The sequence below is a fragment of the Panthera tigris genome, chromosome B3 (genome assembly GCF_018350195.1).
Source record: "Panthera tigris isolate Pti1 chromosome B3, P.tigris_Pti1_mat1.1, whole genome shotgun sequence".
Classification (NCBI taxonomy): domain Eukaryota; kingdom Metazoa; phylum Chordata; class Mammalia; order Carnivora; family Felidae; genus Panthera; species Panthera tigris.
The window spans coordinates 69,347,503-69,368,543 of record NC_056665.1 but is presented as its reverse complement, the minus strand read 5'-3'; the positions used below and the strand labels follow the sequence as shown (position 1 = coordinate 69,368,543).

Below are 21,041 nucleotides of genomic sequence, written 5' to 3'. Positions count from 1 at the left end.
GAGGGAGAGAAAGACAGAATCTCAAGCAGGCTCCATGCCCAGCATAGAGTTCAATGCAGGGTTCGATCCCACAACCCTGGGATCATGACCTGAGCCAAAATCACGAGTCGGACACTCAACCAACTGAGCCACCCAGGAGTCCCATCATCTCACTTTTCTTAATAGTTACCATTTAATGAGCGTCTACAATCTGTAGTCCTCACGGTAATTTTATGTAGCGTAGTATTCCTGTTGCATAGATAGTAAATTACAGCTAAGGAATACAAAATCATTTTGGCAATTACATGAATAGCATATACAGAGCTAGGATTGCACCTGAGCGTTATCTGCTTCCAGATCCTATGTTCTCTTTTCACTGTGCCTTGTTATTTGCTCCAGAATAGCTGCACAGCTGTCACAGTATGCCTCCTCTGACCCACTCCACTCAAGATCGCTCTTCTCCCAGTCTCCCACAACTCAGGAAACGGCATCTCTTTTCGTCTCCTTGCTCTTAGAAAAATCTTCGACTCCTTTCTCCCCTCTGCCCCCAGTCCCGACCATCTCCAGTCCATCAGTATGTTAACCTTGTGAACCCTTCCTTTAAAACATACCCAGCCTCTGACCACTTCTCAGCAGCTCTGATAATTCTGACTTGATCCAGGCTACCATTATCTTTCTTGGACCATTGCAAAAGCCTTCTATTTCCTCTTCCTCACTTGCCTCCTGCAATCTGTTCTCCAGACAACAGCTAGAGTGATTGTGTTAAAGCATAAATCAAAACCTCCCAATGGTTTCCTAGCTCACGCAAAGTAAAACCCAAAGTCCTTAATGTGTCCTACAAGGCCCCATGTGATGTATGCCTCCTTCTCCACCACACACGTCCATCTCTTATCCCGTGTCCTATCACTTTTACCCTGCCACCTTGCTGTTCATTGAACATGCTAACATCACCTGCTTCAGGGTTTTTGCACTATTTCCTCTGCCTGGAGTGTTCTTCCTACAGATATGTGTATGCCTAGATGCCTCACTTCAAGTTGCTGGCCAAATGTGAATTTTTTATTTTTTTTTTTAATGTTTATTTGAGAGAAAGTGTGCACATGAGCGAGCACGAGTAAGGGTGGGGGGGTGGGGAGAGAATCCCAAGCCAACTTGACACTATCAGTGCAGAGTCCACCACCAGAGGGCTCAGCCTCATGAACTGTGAGACCATGACCTGAGTCAAAATCAGGAGATGGATCCTCAACCAACTGAGCCACCCAGGCGCCCCCTGAAATACATTTTTAATTTTCTTAATTTTTTTTTTTTAAGTGTATTTATTTTGAGAGAGAGAGCAAGTGGGTGGGGCAGAGAGAGAGAATCCCAAGCAGACCCTGCACTGTCAGCACAGAGCCCCACACAGGGCTCAAACTCATGAGCCATGAGATCATGATCTGAGCCAAAGTCGGACACTTAACTGACTGAGCCACCCAGGTGCCCCATGAAATACCTTTTTAGACTCAGTATCTAAACTAGTACACAAACCATCCCCCCTGCTGATCTTTTGCATTCTCTTACTCTGCTTTTTTGGTTTTATAACTCCTCACTCTTGACATATATGTTGCTCTTTGATCATGTAAGCTCTTGATGGCAGGGATTTTGCTACTGCATTTCTAGTAATTAGAATAATGTTTCATATGTAGAAGGTGCTCAAAAAATTTTATTGAGTAAAAGATGAACTGTAGATTTAGAGTAACATGGACATTGTCTCTAAAGACTAACTTAAGAGTTCTTCTGGAAGATAACATCACTCTCTCACCATGGATTTCACCATCTTGAGTACAGCCATTACCATGTCTTCCTAAGATTTCTGCAGTAGACTCCCAGTTACTTCCCCCATTTTTGCTCTTGTTCCTTCCACAATCCATTCTTCAAGCAGCAGCCTGCATCTTTTAATTTAACCAGACTTGTCTTGCTGCTATTTAAAACCTTCCCAATGGGGCGCCTGGGTGGCTCAGTCGGTTAAGCATCTGACTTCGGCTCAGGTCATGATCTCGCAGTCCGTGAGTTCGAGCCCCGCATCGGGCTCTGTGCTGACAGCTCAGAGCCTGGAGCCTGTTTCAGATTCTGTGTCTCCCTCTCTCTCTCACCCTCCCCTGCTCATGCTCTGTCTCTCTCTGTCTCAAAAATAAATAAAACGTTAAAAAAAAAAAAAAAAACAAAAAAAACCCTGTCTTACTAAAAAAAAAAATAAATAAAATAAATAAAACCTTCCCATTGTTTCACCTCACTTTAGAGTAAAATTTACACTCTTTACCACGGTCTGCGATACTCTGGCATGTATCTGCTACCTAGTTTGAAGACTTTTTTTTTTTTTTAAACCACTTTCTTACTCATTGTGCTTTAGCTACATTAATGTTTTGCAAACATGCCAAGCTTATTCCCATCTTGGGCGTTTGCATGGCTGCTTCTCTGCCCTGGTCAGTCTTCTTCAAGATCCTCACATGTCTGTCTCCTTTACATGTAGATCTCATCGTAAAGGTTAACTCCTCAGAAAGTGAAGCCTCAGGCCATTACTGTCCAGCCGATCCAAAATAGCCTCTCTATTCACTTTTGTTTTATTTATTTATTTTTATTTTAGAGAGAGAATACACAAGCAGGGAAGAAAGAGAGAGAGTGAATGAATGAATCTTAAGGAGGCTCCATGCTCAGCACAGAGCCCAACACAGGGCTCGATTCCATAGCCCTGGGATCATGATCTGAGCCAAAATCAAGAGTTGGATGCTCAACCAACTGAGCCACCCAGGTGGTCCTCTATTTACTTTTTGGCTTTTGATAAATGTTATAAAGAAAATAATCTTGATTATTAATTTTCTTTTGTTCTTTTCTTCTCATGTCTGCATGAGAACAGAAAATTTGTCTTTCTTATTTACTGCTTAATCTTCAGCACATAGAACCATGCCTAGGACTTAATTAGTCATATACTTAAAATCAGTGAATGAAGATTTGTAATGGTCATCTGGGCACTTCATAAAAATGCAGAATCTCAGGTTTTTCCCATAAGATCAAGTTATTAGGGTTACTTATGTGACCCAATTTAGCAAATAACTCCAGATGATTCTTTGGACTGGGCAAATTTGGAGGATACTGCTTTAACAGAACTATTGCTAAGTAAATGAATGAATACATGAGAATGATAATTCAGGGAGTTATCTTTTAACCTTAGTATATTGATATGAATGAGTTGAATGTTTCCCAAAGTGTATACAGTAGAAAACTAATTACATAAGATGTTTGATGAAAAATGAGTTTTGGTTTTCTGATGTATTTAAGAATGCCAAATATTCTTCTTTTGGAGATTAGGTAGGCAGTCATTAGCGTATTGAAGCGTCTGAGAAATTAAACATTATAGGAAGCTACTTGACTGTTAGATATATTTGCCAAGTTATTTACCATCCCTGCCCCCAATCATTTTGTCACCAAATCTGTATTAATATACTAAGAAATATACACAGTACAAGAAGTACAGTCCTTGGTTCCCTGCTACCATAGCTTATTCTCTCCATGGCTAGCTGTCGACACAGTTCACTTGCATGACTGATAGTTTGGACAAAACTGTAAGTCCTAGCAGAAATTATCTATTTTGGCAGAACTATATTCTAAATATCTTCTTAAAATTATGTTCTTATTATAATAAAAATTCAGGTAAGGATCTTTTGACTGTTGGATAGACTAGAAACATAAAGAACTAATGATTTATTAACTTTTGTATGCATTACTTTACATTTCCACCTTACAGCTAAATTATTTCACCAAGATTGTTTTATGTTTTTCACCCATCTATTTATTTAAGCCCAGTTAATCACATGTAAATTTTTCTATGTCACTCTGGTCTCATTGCAGTAAGTTCAAAATGTATATAAGGAGGATATGCTTCTTCAGATTTTACCTTATTTCAACGTGTTTTCATTCTTGGGTTCCCCACCACAATAAGTAACCATATAGACAGGCAGAATCTAAGTGTGAAATGTTAGAGTAAGTGTTCCGTTTTTAATCAGCTTTGCCTAATCCTGAGTCAAAATAGTTTTTCTTGGTGCTAAGAAACTTTGGTTTTTTGAAAGTTGGAGTCCAGAAAATTAAAGAATGTGTTAAGACTGGTGCTTTCAGATATTTTGTATCCTGAAATAGGTTTTTGAAGTGTGTCTAGATAATATAGACAGTAGCATAATAAGCTAATTGTCCTCATGTGTATTCACTTGGTCATGCCCACTTCTTTTTCTAAAATAATTAGGCCTAACAGTTCCCATTATTGATTGTGTTTTTTAATGAAATTACTGATTCTATCTTTAGTAAAGACTAAAGCCTACACTGAGTTTTAGATGCAAGATACAAGCTAGCTTTTATTTGCTTCAAATTCTCTACCAAGAATGGTAGATGAAGTGATTAAAGGCTATTGCTATGGGCAAACCAAGGGAGATAATTAGGCTCTTCAGAAAAACTATTTACAGAGGCAGTTTTGCAAGTGAGTACCACCCACAATCATTTTTCTCTCTATTCTTTAAGGCATATGGTAAGAACCTAAATAAAATCTCCACTCTTTACCATTTACCCAGGATAAAATATATTGAGCAAGTGCCCATTTGTAAAACTACTATATCATTACTGTTACAAGGAAATACTTTGAGGTCATTTTTCTGATTGCATTTACTTGTGAAAAGGTACATGTTTCTATTTCAACTGCCATTTTGAGTGGTAGAGTATCATAGGCTTTTGAGTATAATGTAGTGTATAACCTTTTGAGTTATAACCTATGAATAGCTTAGTTTATGAAGGCCATCAAATGTAAAAATAGTTACATTATTGGCAAGTTGTTTCTATTGCAGGAAGTAATTCAGTTTTAAAATAAATGTCATTTTGAGTAACGTATAGGACAACTCCCAGTCTTCGGCAAACTTAGGTGTGCCCTCACCAGACGTAGGCAGGAAAAATATCAAATGGGAGAGTTCAGACATAAGACAATAGAAAGATGCCTAGACATATCTCAGAGCAGTGTTACCAGATTGATTACACAATTTGGATTACACACTCAGAAACACCCCTCAACTTAAACCCATTTACTAGTTCTGATTTTTACATGCATGGCTAGTTTCATTCTAGTAGGTTCATGAACCTGTTTACTTGTAGATTTGCCCTTGTTTCAAGTTTTACATGTATCAGTGAAGTATTTGCAGGTTCTTGGAGGTTAGTCTTCAAATTACCAAGTAAGTATCAAGTAAAGGTTGCCCTGCATTCCTTCAATTATAAAAAATTAAAAACAAAAATCTAAGTTGAATAAAGAACTAAACAAAACACTCATTTCTATTCATCTCAAATACAAGAGGGTGTTCAAAGGAAGAGTCCTGGCTTCACTAGAAAGCGTACATACGGCATGTGTGCACAGCTCAGAAGGCAAGGAAGTAGATAGTGTAGAAGGAGGTAATGTTTAAGAAGAAAATCATTTGTTTCCCCCATCTAAAATCATACCTATTCTGCCTGAGTTATCTGAGTTGTTCTTCTATTCATAGATTCCCTGGCAATTTCAAATTACTTGTTTTAGGCTATTATGCTTCATTTTCGGACAAAAAAAGTTAGAATTACAGAGTATCAAGAAGCATGAACATAAGTTCCCAAAAGATCAAGACTGTCTCTGTGACCTTTCTCTTTTGGCAATAGTGTGCCATGTCTTTGGCCACTTACTAACCAACCACTCATCTTCTCGACTATAAGTATTAAGAGGTTCTCACCTTTGCTCCATCCTGGCATACAAAAAGGCATTCCCATTAATGACAGCATCTGGGAATCAGAATCTTTTTTTTTTTTTTTAAATACTCTTTTGGGGCGCCTGGGTGGCTCAGTCGGTTGGGCGTCCAACTTCAGCTCAGGTCATGATCTCACAGTTTGTGAGTTCAAGCCCCACATCAGGCTGTGTGCCGACAGCTGAGAACCTGGAGCATGCTTTGGATTCTGTATCTCCCTCTCTGACCCTCCCCGGCTCACGCTGTCTTTTTCTCTGTGGAAAATAAATAAACACTGAAAAAAATAATTAAATAAATTAAATAAATAGTTTTTGGTGATTTTGTTTTTTTATTTATTTTTTAATGTGTGTTTTTGGGGGGGGAGAGAGGGAGGGAGGGAGAGAGAGAGAGAGAGAGAGAGAGAGAAAGAGAAAGAGAAAGCAGGGGACAGGCAGAGAGAGAGAGGGAGACAGAGGATCCAAGGCGGGCCCCAGGCTCTGAGCTGTCAGCACAGAGCCCCCTGCAGGGCTTGAACCCATAAACCATGAGATCATCACCTGAGTTGAAGTCAGAGGCTTAACTGACTGAGCCAACCCAGGCACCCCTGGGAATCAGAATCTTGAGAAGGGTTGTTGGTATGGTTTTAAGGAGAAAAATAAATGATGCTGTTAGCTCCTCTCCAACTTTTCCTTTGGAATCACTAGAATAGATCTAGATGATGACCATAGTTCTTCTGGTTCTAAAATTCTGTGATTCTTTCTCTGTTCTTCTTTCTTTGCTACCTATACACCTGCTTCTCTGTATTGACAGGGCCTAATTTATCAGTTATATGTGTGTGTGTTATGTGTGCATGTATGAGAGAGGGAGAAACAGGATCAATCTAATACAGTAATGTACTATAGAACTGTTATTCCTGCTTTGTCTTATGTGCAAACCCATATTGTTTATGTATATGGGAAATAAGATGAGTTTAAATTTAAAAACTTGGCAACCCACTTGATGGTATGTTGGGGAAAATATCTGAGAATATCTCTTTTTCAAAACCAAATTAAGGAAGAAAATCTAAAAATATATTTTAAAATGTTCATATAGCATTTGAAACTTCAGTTGTATCAATCAGGTTTCTTTCCTCCTCGATCAGAGTATGTGCTGTTCATCAGACCAGAATTTGTTAAGGATTCTGAGTGATTCTTTCTGTCTGGGATGCTTAAAGTGTTATATTTAATTATATGTAAAAAACATTTATGAGCACCATTGAAAATATTACTTGAATTTTGTTTAAAACAGTAATTCTAAATCTTTTTTGTATCTGGGACCTTTTTGGCAGTCTGAAGTCTACACATTCCTTTTCAGAGTAACCTTTTTTAATGTGTAAAGGATTATACACACATATAAATATATAGGTATAGCATTAAAAAGAACCCTGTTAGGGACCCCTGGGTGGTTCAGTTGGTTGAGCATCTGCCTCTTGATTTCGTCTCAGGTCGTGATATCACAGTTCGGGAGTTTGAGCCCCGCATCGGGCTCTGCACTGACAGTGCGGAGCCTGCTTGGGATTCTTTCTACCCCCCTCTCTCCCTGCCCTTCCCCCATTCACACATACATTCTCTCCCTTTCTCAAGAATAGATTTTTTTTTAAAGAACCCTATTATATTCAAATACAATTATCAAAATATTAAATTCATGATCTAATATAAGTGCTTTTTTATCAATGCATCGAAAAAGATCTAGAAGCCATTTAATAACTACCATAATTTCAAAGTAGTATTGCACCTAAATCATATTATGAGATACATGCAACAATTATAATGTGATATGAAAATATCAGATATTTATTGTTAACAAAAATCACAGGTACTTTTATGTAGTTTGTTGCTGACATCATACTTGGAGAAAGTACTAACTTTCCCCCCATAATTCACAGACACCCTTCACCTAAAATTATTTCTGTTTCCCAGACACAGGGAAGCCAGATATAATCCTCATATCTCAAGACACTTAATCTTTGAGGAAACTGGAGCTCAAAGTCTTCCATATTTAGCCCTTAATGCTTTTCAAGCCTTTAAAATAAGCAAGTGGTTAGTTGTTAAATGGTGATTGTCAATATCTCTTGCATTAGGAACTTGGCTTATTGCCACTAGTTCTATTATAGATTACTGAAGAAACATATTTCTAAAAGCTTGTTTAGTTATTTTATCATGAAGTCGAATCAGGACATATCTAGTAATGAGTGCTTTACTTATGTCTTGACTTTGAGCTACTATGGCCATTATGCTCCTTTGTCATTAAAGAGAAAATGTAGCCCATGTCGTAAGCCCCGAATCATCCTTCTACTTTACGGAACTATTTTTGCTTGGTCAAATTTGTGTGATTGTTTTGTTAGTTTACTTTTTTCTGGTTATTTCTTTTTAAATGGAATTATACAATATTTGTCCTTCTGCTTTTAGCTCATTTCCCTTAGCATATTTTCAAGGTTTGTCCATGTTGTAGCACGTATCCGAATTTCGTTTCCTCTTTATGGCTGAATAATATCCCATTGTATGATATACCACATTTTTGTTTATCCATTTATCTGTTGAAGGACACTGGGTTGTTTCCACTTTGACTAATGTAAACAATGCTCCTATACACGTTGTCATATAAATATCCGTTTGAGTCCCTGTTTTAAGTTCTTTTGAGTATATGCCTAAGAGTGGAATTGCTGGGTCTCATGGTAATTCTGTTAGTTAACTTTTCAAAGAAGCTGTGTGATTATTTTTTAAAATAGTTTATTCTGTTTTTATTATCCATTCATTAATGTATTTTGATCACTAAAAAACTTTTGGTTTTTGGTTTTTGGGGGTTTTTTTTTGCTTATTTCCTTGGTTGACTTTTGTTGCTGATTTTTAAGAAATTATTTGTTTTGGTCATTCATTTTTTTCTTTTCTTTTCAATTGTTTGTTTTTCAGACCCGAGTCAGAACTCCATCACAGGGGAACACAGCCAGCTGTTAGGTATAGTATTACTATGGGATTGACTTTCTCTACAGTCACCCTTTTCCTGCTTATACTAACAGACATTACTCCCACTTCTAATTCTATTTTCTATCCCCTCTTCTGCTTTTCACTTCTCAACATTTTTTCCTGGTATTTCTGGTCCTAACTTGATAAGTTTTAGGAAACTACTTGTACAATTGATTGTTGAGCCTCAATGTAGTCACATATAAAAGTAATTTACATGGTTCTGTGTTAAAAAAAAAAAAAAATCTGTAGGGGCACCTGGGTGGCTCAGTCAGTTAAGCGTCTGACTTCGTCTCAGGTCATGATCTCACAGTTTGTAAGTTCAAGCCCCACATCAGGCTCTGTGCTGACAGATCAGAGCCTGGAGCCTGCTTCGGATTCTGTGTCTCCCTCTCTCTCTACCCTCCTCCACTCACACTCTGTCTCTTTCTCTCAAAAATAAACAAACATTAAAAACAAAAATTTTTTTTTAATCTGTAAAAATTAGATCTTTTTTCCAAGATAATTTTGTCAAGAAGATAACTATAATATTCTATAAGCTTGGGCTTTGCAGCTACTTTGCCCTTTTTATTATTTTTCTTGGTCTTTAATCACCCTCATTTTAATTGCTGAAAGTACTTCATAAATAGCATGACCTTAAGCTGTAGAAGTTGATGCTCCAGTTCTTTATCTATTAAATAAGTTTTGGAAATAAATTTATTTCTTCTAGTTATCACATATTTAAATTTCAGTAAGCTTGTAATTTAATAGGTATTTCACAGCATCACAAGACTGATAAAAAATTAAAATAAAGAAAGGAATCATACTCTGGTGAGGATTCAGACAATAAAGAGTATATGTACAGAAAGTAGAGTCCTCTAAATTATCTCTTCTCCTCATACCTTACCTCTATCCCCTGAGGTACTTATTCTTGGAAATTCTCTAGAAATTTTTAATTACACATTTTCTTACCATCTATGACTATCTTTTTTCCTTTTTTCTCCATGGAGTTATACTCTACAGACTATGACTTCCTTTCTTTGACTTAACATTTTACCTTGTGACATTTCAGTACATAAAGATTTGCCTTATTCCTCTGTTTTAGAATAGTATTCCATTGTATTCCTGTACTTTAATTTTACACAGCCAGTTCCCTATTCTGGACCATTTATTCCCAGGTGTTTTACTGTTAAAAATTATGTTACAGTGAACATCTTGTACATATACTCTTGTGATCTCATTGCCAGTATATTTGAAAGAAAAATTCCTAACAGTAGAATTCTTTGATCAAAAGGAATACCTGTCTTCAAAAGGATACATCAACTTAGACTTCTACCAATTAGGAGTGTGGAAGCATACTTGGGCTCCCTATCATAAAAAGTAGATAACCAATCTTAAAAAAATATTTTTTCTCCAGATGAAGATGGCATGTCTAGTTTTTATTTGTACTTCTTTAATTATGAATGAGGTTAAGTGCTTTTTAAATACACTGACAGCCATTTTGTATATGTGTATGTCTTGATTTGAGGCTTACTTTTTGTTGTTAGAATTTTTGTTTGTTTTTTGTTTTGTTTTTGTTGAAGTATAATTAACATACAGTGTTACATTAATTTCAGGCATATACCATATTGACTGGACAATGCTATACATTGCTCAGTACTTGCCACCATAAGTGTAGTCACCATCTGTCACCATACAACGTTATTACAGTATTATTGACTATATTTCCTATGCTATACTACTGATATCCATGACTTACTTGTTTTATAACTGGAAGTTTGTATCAGCCTCTTTTTTTTTTTTTCCTATTGAATTTAGAGGCACCTGGGTGGCTCAGTCAGTTAAGTGTCCAACTTCAGGTCAGGCCATGATCTCACGGTTCGTGAGTTCAAGCCTTCTGTCGGGCTGTCTGCTTTTAGCACAGAATCCATTTTAGATTCTCTGTCCCCTTTTCTCTCTGCCCTGGCTCCTGCCTCGCATTTGCATTCTTTCTCAAAATAAATAAATCTTTTTAAATGTCAAAAGAATTTTAAATCTTTTTTAAATTTGCATATAGTTGATATGCAATGTTATATTAGTTTCAGCTGTACAACATAGTGATTCTGCTTCTCTATACTTTATGCTATTAATCCCCTTTATCTCACCCATCCCCCCACCCACCTCCTCTGTGTCAACATTTGTTCTTTGTTTTTAAAGGTCTTTTGTTTGTTTGTTTTCTTTTTATATACAACTTGTAAGTGAAATCATGTGGTATTTGTTTTTCTTTGCCTGATTTTACTTAGCCTTAGCCTAACGTCCTGTAGGTCCACCCATGTTGTTGCACATGGCAAGATCTCATTCTTTTTTATGGCTGACTATTCCATTGTATATGTATAGCACATCCTCATCCATTCACTTATCATTAGAAACTTGGGTTGCTTCTGTAGTTTGGCTGTTATAAATAATGTTGCAATAGGGGCACCTGGGTGTCTCAGTCAGTTAAGCGTCTGACTTCAGCTCAGGTCATGATCTCACAGTTCGTGAGTTTGAGCCCCACGTCGGGCTCTGTGCTGACAGCTCCAAGCCTGGAGCCTACTTCAGATTCTGTGTCTCCCTCTCTCTCTGCCCCTCCCCTGCTCATGCTCTGTCTCTCTCTGTCTCAAAAATAAATAAAAACATGAAAAAATTTTTATAAATAATGTTGCAGTAAACACGGGTGAGTATATCTTTTCAAATTCATTTTCCTTGGGTAAATACCCAGTAATAGAATTGTTTGATCATATGGTAATGCTATTTTTAATATATTGAGGAACCTCTGTACTGTTTTACTCAGTGGTTGCTCCAATTTACATTCCTACTAACAGTGCATGAGGTTTGATTTGAGGCTTATTTTGATTTTTACATTACTGAACTTTTAGCTCTTTGAATAGTGCAGAGCAGCTATGTAAAATATAAGCTATCAAAAAGTTGACAGTAAGGAAAGTACTTGACTTGTTTGCTCATTACAGGTTCAGAGTATTGAAGAAACTGGGATACTCCTTTTCTGATCTTTCTCTGTTAAGAACCTAAGTTTCTGGTGATAATTCTCATTTGTTTGAGAGAGTTTATGTGCAGGAAGAGTAACTGACACCCTAAGCGCTCCATAAATATTTTTTAGGTAAATGGTTTGACATAAACATATAGCTAGAAATCTGATCACAAGGGTCCTAGCCTTGTGATATTGGGGTTGTCACTCTTCTCTTTTTTTTAGACTTTTATATTGGATAGTTTATTTAGACTGTTCAAAATTATTCTTCTCTGTACAAAAATTTCATATTTGGATCGGGAATGGTTAAGATTTCATTGAAATATTTAGGCAGACCATGAAAAGTAAATTTTCCCCCTAAACTATTAAAAGAATTCTGTCTCTGATACATGCCGACAGGTAGAGGAGTTTGAGGGTAGTTTATCTTCTGGCCAGGAACATGTATGTAATAGAGGTAGGGAAGGACTTAGCTAATGAAGTGGGCAGTCAGGGGAGTTGGTATCATTCCAGTGTAAGCTGGATTTTGTTTCCAATGAAGCACTTTAAGTAAAAGATAGTAAACAAATTGTGGGCAAAAAGAAATAGTATATGATTGTGAAAAAGACTTCTCTTAGTATTATTAGCTGAAAACCCTAATATCTGCTAAGAGACTACTACAGACATTACTCTCGTTTGGCAACCTACATTTGCATTCACTTTTAAACAAACCTGGGAATGTGTCCAGAGTCTTTTCGCTAGATTCTCAGGTGAGTTCATCCTGCTACCCTGGGTTCTCCCTCCGAGGTTCATTAGATAAGATTATGTTCTTCCTTCTCATGCTCTTAATAACTACATCTTGTGTGCCCCATCCTGAGTTAGCTTCTTTGTTTTCTTTTTTTCCTTTCCTTTCCTTTTTGTAAGCTCTACACCTAATGTGAGGCTTGAACTTATGACTCTGAGATCAGGAGTCACATGCTCTACTGATTGAGCCAGCCAGGTGCCCCTTTGAGTATCTTTGTTTAAGCTACAGCCTCAAAATCCCTCAAAGCCTGGTTTATTTTAAAAAAAGAAGAAGTTGGGGTGCCTGAGTGGCTCAGTCGGTTAAGCAGCTGACTTCGGCTTGGGTACGATCTCACGGTGTGTGGGTTCGAGCCCTGCGTCGGGCTCTGTGCTGACAGCCCAGAGCCTGGAGCCTGCTTCAGATTCTGTGTCTCCCTCTCTCTCTGACCCTCCCCTACTCACACTCTGTGTGTGTCTCTCTCTCTCTCTCAAAAATAAATAAATATTTAAAAAAAATTTTTAAAGAAGTTTGCAGAAGACGGAAAGGTGATTTTTTGGGGTTATATTTTCTAACCATCTTATAGTTCCTCAGAGAGGGCATTGGTAGTTTGAATTAAAATCTTGCCAGCTCTCTATAAAAATCTTGGTTAGGGGCACCTGGAGGGCTCAGTGGAGCATGTAACTCTTGATCTCAGGGTTGTCAGTTTGAGCTCCACCATATATGTAGAAATTACTTAAAAACTTAAAAAAAATAATCTTGCTTAGGATAATTAGGCCTAGTACGTTAAAAACTACTTCAATTGCTTTGCCTGCTGAGTGGAATTTATAATAGTATCTTTCAGACCTTTTAAGTTTCTTCCTGTCAGTGGGGGGCAGTTATTTTAATGTATCTATTGTTGGCACTGACTCATCAGATCTCTTACCAAACTTAGGGTTAGGCTGAGGAGATGGATGGAAGAGTAAAACTGCTGTTGTGAGAAATAATTAAGCTGTAATGAATTTTGCTGTGTATATGTGTGTGTAATTTTTAATTTAAAACATTTTAGTAAACAAGTAAGCAAATGAGCAGTGGGCCCTGGCATTTTTACAGCAATTTTTACCAAACACCCAAGGAACAGTAATTCCTCTTCTACAGTTTCTCCCAAGGAATAGAAAAACAAGTAAATACTCCCCAACTCAGTTTGAGGATTGCATAACTTTGATACCAAAACTTAACAATGCCAGTGTGAGACAAGTATGGGCCAGTTTTACTTATGAATACAGATACAGATGTCCTAAATGAAATATTTGCCATCTAAATCAAGCAATATATTTTTCTAAGTTACTCCTGACCAGACTGGGTTTCTGCTAGAAATACATTGTTGGTTTACCATTAAAGATCAATTTTAAAAAAAAAAATTTTTTTTTAACGTTTATTCATTTTTTGAGACAGAGAGAGACAGAGCATGAATGGGGGAAGGTCAGAGAGAGAGGGAGACACAGAATCCGAAACAGGCTCCAGGCTCTGAGCTGTCAGCACAGAGCCCGACACGGGGCTCGGACTCACAGACCGTGAGATCATGACCTGAGCCGAAGTCAGACACCCAACGGACTGAGCCACCCAGGCACCCCAAAGATCAATTTATATAATTCAATGTATTAACAAAAAGAGATTAAAGGATTAATCATCTTAACTGACGCAGAAAAAGAATTTCATTTGAAATATATCCAGTATTTAAATTCATGAGTTCGTATTGAGACTTTAAAAAGCTAATTAGTCACCATTGGAGTATTCTGGTGAACCAAGTTGGTTAATAAAGGGAAAGAATGAAGTATTTGCCTTGCTTTTAACTATATTAATGGGTAACCAAACAGTATATTAGAGGGAATATCTCTTTATAAAAGTATTTCAACTAGTAAGTTAAGGAAGAATATCACCATTTTGTAAGCCCTCATAAATTAAAGGATCTAGGCATTAATCACCAACAGTTGCTAGTATCTCAGAAAGAAAACCTCCTGACAGAAGATCAAAATACCACTGTGAAGGAGTTTTCCTACCTCTTCCTTAAAAATACTGGATGTGGTTAAGCCTCTAGACCTAATTAGCAATTTATAGGAACTACAAAAATAGAACAACATTTAAACAACATCGTATGGATGTCATCATCAAAATCAGATACCCTACTGAACACAGGACATGGTTTCTTCAACAAGTAAATAGTGAAGAAAAAGAGAGTAGACGCTTGACTTAGGAGATACAGCAGTCAATCATACTGCATGCCTTTTATTTGGCTACTGATTGAAGCAAACTATAAAATCAGAAACATAATTTGTAACATTTGAGACAACCTTTCATGTTCACACAGTGCATAGTTCAGACCCAAGCCTGTGCCAGAGGAAATTAAGTACGTTTACTGCTCTTGTTCTGCCTAGCTCAGACCAGCAAACATCATTTGACGAGATCAGGAGACTAAGGGAGGAATGTGAGATTTATTTATCTTAGCCCCCAATTGTAGTATAGTGACAAATTATAAAAGCAGCAATATGGAGGTAATTGCACCACAAGAATAAAGTTTTTATAAAGAGCAAGACATTTGATATACCATTTTATGTTTACCAAAAAAAGTATGCCATAAAAAATGGAAATCTGAAATTTGTAGTAGAATCAATGGCACTTATCAGTTTCTGTTTGACTTGTGCAGTGAAACACCAGTAAGTTCCCAGTAATGTTAGCATTATCTGGATAGTAAAATGGGGAAAAACAAAACATAGTGATCTGTTGGGCTGTTTAATTGATAGTGTCAGTAGGTATCCTTCAAAGGAATCCTCTTAGGATTCTGGATAATCATAAAACAGCCCTAGGACATGCATTTGGTTCTTAGTTCCTGCAGAGTAAAACTTACTTGTTATTCAGAAACTCTAGAATTTCCATTCCATTTGGGATTTCCTGAGGTTACAGTAATGACCCAGACTTCTGAAGGCTGTACTTTTGAAACCGCATGATTTCCCACCAAGAAACTGAGATTGAGAATTGATCCATGCCTTTCAGTTAACCACTCCTGATGAGAACTTTGTTCCTTGCCTGGAAGGCCTTGATCTTTCATGATTGACCAGGATCTCTACGGGACCCTCCCACTCCTACCACCACCACAGGTAGACCCTAATAAGATATAATCTTGGAGGCATCATTGGTCTTGTAAATGTAGGCAATGTTTCCAGGGATATTTCTTCCATCTCGAAATAAACAAGCAAATGGAAGTTGGACCAGAAACATCCACGACCAGAGTGTCTAAAAGTTAAGGTGGTTGCACCTGAAACTTGAGAATACAGAGGCCCTGAAAGAGGTGCCATGGCTGCAGCAAGGGGAGCCAGAGCTTTTAGGATGTGGCTTGGACCAGTAGGCAGCAGGATGGGGCAGGATTGTTCTGAAGCCAGATTTTTATAGCAACAGTATTGTGAGACTCTTGAACCAGCAGGAAAGTAGGATGTTGGATCTGGGATTCCTAGTCACATAACCCTTAAGAGGGATAAAGTGGTTCTGAGTCTGGGATACAAAACTATCAAATGTTTTCATCAGTAAAAGGTGCAGTTAGATGAGCATATTACCCAGAAATGAAAGACTGTTTAGAGAGGAGAACAAATGGAACTTGTAGGAAAAAAAAAAAAATAGTTATTGATACAAAAAATAAAATTAACGGGTTATAAACAGGTAAAAGGGGTTTGTGAACAGAACAAAAGGAAAATTACACCTAGACATATCTTTAATGATGCTGCAGAACACCTAAGAAAAGATCTTGAGATCCACCAGAGGTACAGATCCTCCCCGGAACAGCAGAATGACAGAATTCTCCATAGCGAAACATATAGCAAATGATGTCTTAAAGTGTTTGCAAAGCTTTTATTATCCTAGAATTGTGCTTGGCAAGATACTCAGTAATAATTAGGACAAAATACAGGCAACTGTTGCTAAATAAAAGCCAAGAACGTTTCTCACCGCAAGACTTGCTCCAAGCTAGTGGTTTACAGCTGAGGACAATTTTGTCCCCCAGGGGACATTTGGAAATGTTTGAAGACTTTCATGATTGTCACTGCGGGAGATGCTACTGGCCTCTAGTGACTAGCAGCTAGGGATGCTCTTAAACGTCCTATGATGTAACTGTATGATGTACTACAACAAATACTTATGTGGCCTTGAAATTTCATGGTGCTGAGTTTGAGAAACTCTAAAGGAATTGTAAAGAAGGGACCTCAAGTAAAAGGGAAATGATCCCAGAAGAACAGTGACCTTGACCTTGACCCAAGTCACTGTTTGTCTCTGAAATATTTTTAGTGTCTTACTGTGTAGTAAAATTAACTACTAGAAATATTGGACAGAACAGTAATATTATGTGAATCAGAGGACAGTTGAAACTGAAGTGTTCAAGTGTGTTGTTTGTGAGGATGACAGATTATTGATTAAACTCACTTAACAGTTTAAGTAACATGTGGTAAAATTTCAAAAGTAATTACTGAAAAAAATAGAATGTGGAAACTCCAAAAGAGGAAGGAGAACAAATGGAATAAGGGAAAAACAAACCAAAAAAAATCCAGGGAAAGGGGCATCTGGGTGGCTCAGTCGGTTAAGCGTCTGATTTTGGCTCAGGTCATGATCTCACAGTTCATGAGTTCGAGCCCTGAGTAGGGCTCTGCGCTGACAGTTCACAGCCTGGAGCCCGCTTTGCATTCTGTTTCTGTCTCTCCCTCTGCCCCTCCTCAGCTTGTGCAGGCACGCGCTCTTGCTCTCTCTCTCTCTCTCTAAAACATAAATAAATGAACATTAAAAGAGAGAGAAATCCCAGAGAGAGAAAATGAGAATGAATCATAAAAAAAGACCAAATAGAAATTTTAAAATCCTATCTTTTCAGTCGCTCTCTCCTTTCCTCTCTGTTTCAGCCATGTTACTCATTCTGTTTTATGACTGCATTAAGATTGTTTCTGCTTTAGGATTTTTTAAAATTACTGTTCCCTCTGCTTGAAATGCAGGCTTTTCCTGAAAATTTTATGTCAAGGGTGTGCTACAGCCAGCTCATACCAACTCCTGAGAACCAATTGTATGCATCTCTTCCCAAAACCATTCTCAGTGACTTTGCATTAGTAGTTTATTTTATTTTTTTATCTGAGAGAGCATGCGAGCAGGAGAGAGGGGCAGAGGGAGAGAAAGAAGGAGTTTTTTTTTTTTTTTTTTTTGAGAGGGAGAGAGAGAATTTTAAGCTGGCTCCACTGCCAGCATGGAGCTCTTTCTCACAACAGCGAGATCATGACCTGAGCTGAAATCAAGAGTCAGATGCTCAACCAACTGAGCCACCCAGATGCCCCAACACGTTAGTAGTTTCAAATTGGCATGTGTGAGTATTTACACTGTGGAAATGGACAACCACTATAAATCAGTTTTATGTGTGTGTGTATATGTTTTTAACTGTCATCTGTGACTTCATATACACACAATGAAAGCAACATCTTTAACTGCTCTGTCTATTGCTGTATCACCAGGACCTAGAACAGTGCCCAGCACATCATAAGAACTTAATAAATGTGGGGTGCCTGGGTGGTACAAGTCGGTTGAACGTCCAACTCTTGATTTCGGCTCAGGTCATGATCTCAGGCTTCATGAGTTTGAACCCCACATCGGGCTATGCCCTCAGTGCAAAACCTGCTTGGGATTCTCTCCCTCTCTGTCTGCCCTTTCCCCACTCATGTACACTATCTGTCTCCCAAAATAAATATTTTTTTAAAAACCTAATAAATGCTTACTGAATTAACTGAATAAATGGATTACTTAAAAGCGGTGATAATTTTAAGCTGTGTCATTCTCTCTTTAGAATTTTCCGGAACCATTAGAGGAAAAGAATTACATTTTCTTTTTTTTTTTTTTCCTTCATGTTTATTTTGAGAGAAAAAAACCGCGTGCACAACAGAGAAGGAATGGAGAGAGAGGGAGACAGAGAATCCGAAGCAGGCTCCATGCTATCATTTTCCTGTTTTGTTTTGTTGTTGTTTTTTTAGTAACTTTTTATTGTGGAAATTTCCAACGATATAGAAAAGTAAATAGAATAGGATAGTGAACCTCCATGAAGCCATCACTCAGTTTCAACAATGTTGAGAATCTGTTTTCAATCCCCACTTAATTTTTTCCTGGAATATCTTAAAATTCCAGACATCACATGATTTTATTTACTTAAAAAAAAAAAAAGTTTAAATTTATCTGTTTCAAAAGTGGGGTTTTTTGGGGTTTTTTTGTTGTTTTTGTTTTTGTTTTCTACATTTGATTAGAGTCAGGATTCTAACAAGTTTCACACCTTGTAGTTGGTTGGTATGTCATTTTAAGTCTCAAATTATGAATTCTGCTTTCTTAGTTTATGCCATTTATTTATTGAATAAGTCAGATTATTTGTCATGTAGAATTTCTCACATTCTGAATTTGGTGATTGCAGCATCTTTGTGGTGATGTTTAGCATGTTCCTCCTCTGCTTTGTTTTGTTTGTTTTGTTTGTTTTGTTTTTGTGAACTGATAGATTTAAGAAGCTCGATTAGATTCAACTTCCAGTCTTTTGGTAAGAATACGTCATAGGTTGCACAGGGTACTTTTTATTGTATTACAGTAGGGGTTTGTGTCGTCCACTTTTAACAAGCAGTGTTAACATTGATCATTGAGTTCCAGATCACCCCGATCCATCCATTATAAAGTTATGTCTTAGCCTTTCATCTAAAGGTTTTAGCAACCATTGATGATGATTGCCTAGATGCATTATTTCATTAGGGGTTGAAAATTGGTGGGTTTTTTTCCCAATCCATCTACATTTAAAAATTTTTTTAATTTAAATTTCAGTTAGCATATAGTGTTATATTAGATTCAGGTGAATCAGTATAGTGATTCAGCAGTTCTGTGCATTACTCAATTCTCATCATGATGAGTGTACTTTTTTTTTGTTAAGTTTGTTTGTTTATTTTGAGAGAGAGAGAGAGAAAAGACTCCGTCAACGCAGAGCCCAGTGCAGGGCTTGATCTCACAAACCATGAGATCATGACCTGAGCTGAGATCAAGAGTTGGACCCTTAATGGACTGAGCCACTGAGGCGCCCCATGATGAGTGTACTCTTAATCCCCTTCGTCTGTTTTCACCCATCCCCCTACCCAACTCCCCTGTGGTAACCACCAATTCTCTGTAGTTAAGAGTCTGTTTCTTGGTTTGTCTGTCTCTTTTTTCCCTATGCTTGTTTGTTTTGTTTTTTAAATTCCACATTGATTAGCTAGAATGTTTCTATAATGAAGAAATTTTCTTTAACTTTTTCATTACCTAGAAATATAGTTGGTACAGGAAAGACAGGATAATTGCTTGATTCTTTCCATTTATTGTTTTTCATATATGTTGTTTTCTTAGTAACTTGCAAAAGGTGACTAGTTGTTTTTTTTTAATATATTGGATATTTCACATACTTACTTTTCAATTCATTGCATTATTTATTTTTAGTGCTCATATTATCCCATTTTTAGCCATTAGGGATCCCATCAGGTTGGCTTTTCTGTCCTTTGACATGATCCAGTTATTTTCATAGCTTGTTGACTGTTTCCCAAACTTACATTTAAGGTTATAGGACTTTAAATTAATTTCTTTAAATTTTATATTGGTGTCTATTTTATCAATATTTAAAGTGTTAGTTCTTAATGACATTTATATATTTTTTTATTTTCTCTCCTTCCTACAAGGTGATTAAAATTATATAACTCTTACACAATACAGAACCAAAGCTAAGGATACAACACAAACTTTACTGTGTTAGGGAACCCAGTCTCTTTATCTCTCTCTCTCTCTCTCTCTCTCTCTCTCTCTCTCTCTCTCTCTCTTTTTTTTCTTTATAGCTAGTTCACCAAATGTTTGTGGGATGAAAAAAAATATGTGGCAGGAGTTTGTACAAAAATAATTCTTGGTTACATGACCTAATGTCATTTTTTTTTTTGTTTTTTTGTTTTTTTACCTAATATCATTTATAAAAGGTTGGACATCTGTAAGTAGAGGGCTTTTGCTGCCATTGTTCAACAGCAATAGTGTATAAAGGTATTATATACTAAGGACTCAATAAGTACTTTTTAAAAAAATTTTATTCTAGATTTGGGTGACTTTAAGTGTAGGGTCTCTGTAGGTTAGAATCCTAAAAGAATAGTGTGTCCAGAGGCCTTTGTATTAAGAAAAGCAATGACCTATGTTTACCTCTTAGAAATTTATTTTTGCTCCTTTTCTAGAGGGAACCACATTCTCCAAGCAACGCTAATTGAGTTCTCCCACTCTCAGATTAAAGTTTGAATATGAGGGGTGCTTAGGTGGCTCAGTCATTTGAGCGTCTCACTTTGGCTTAGGTCATGATCTCACAGTTTGTGAGTTTAAGCCCTGCACTGGGCTCTCCGCTGTCAGCACAGAGCCCTCTTCATATCCTTTGTACCACCCCCACCCTCACCCCTGCTCCTTCCCTGCTCTACTTACGCTGTCTCTCAAAATAAAAAAATAAACTTAAGGTAGTTTGAATATGAAAATGGGTTCTGTTGATACAGAGGCAACAT

At 37.2% G+C, this 21,041-nt stretch overlaps 1 protein-coding gene across 4 annotated transcripts in view; it reads left to right on the top strand.

Annotated features, from left to right (window-relative positions):
* Window positions 1–21,041, top strand: part of SLC12A6 (solute carrier family 12 member 6) — an 85,490-nt gene that overhangs the window by 38,452 nt on the left and 25,997 nt on the right. For 3 of the 4 annotated variants that reach the window (XM_007087476.3, XM_042989272.1, XM_007087475.3), the window contains one exon: window positions 8,678–8,722. The exons of the other annotated variant lie outside the window; for it this stretch is intronic. In XM_007087476.3, the coding sequence (XP_007087538.2) occupies window positions 8,678–8,722 (45 nt within the window). The remainder of the gene's footprint in view (window positions 1–8,677; window positions 8,723–21,041) is intronic. 4 annotated transcript variants of the gene reach the window in all.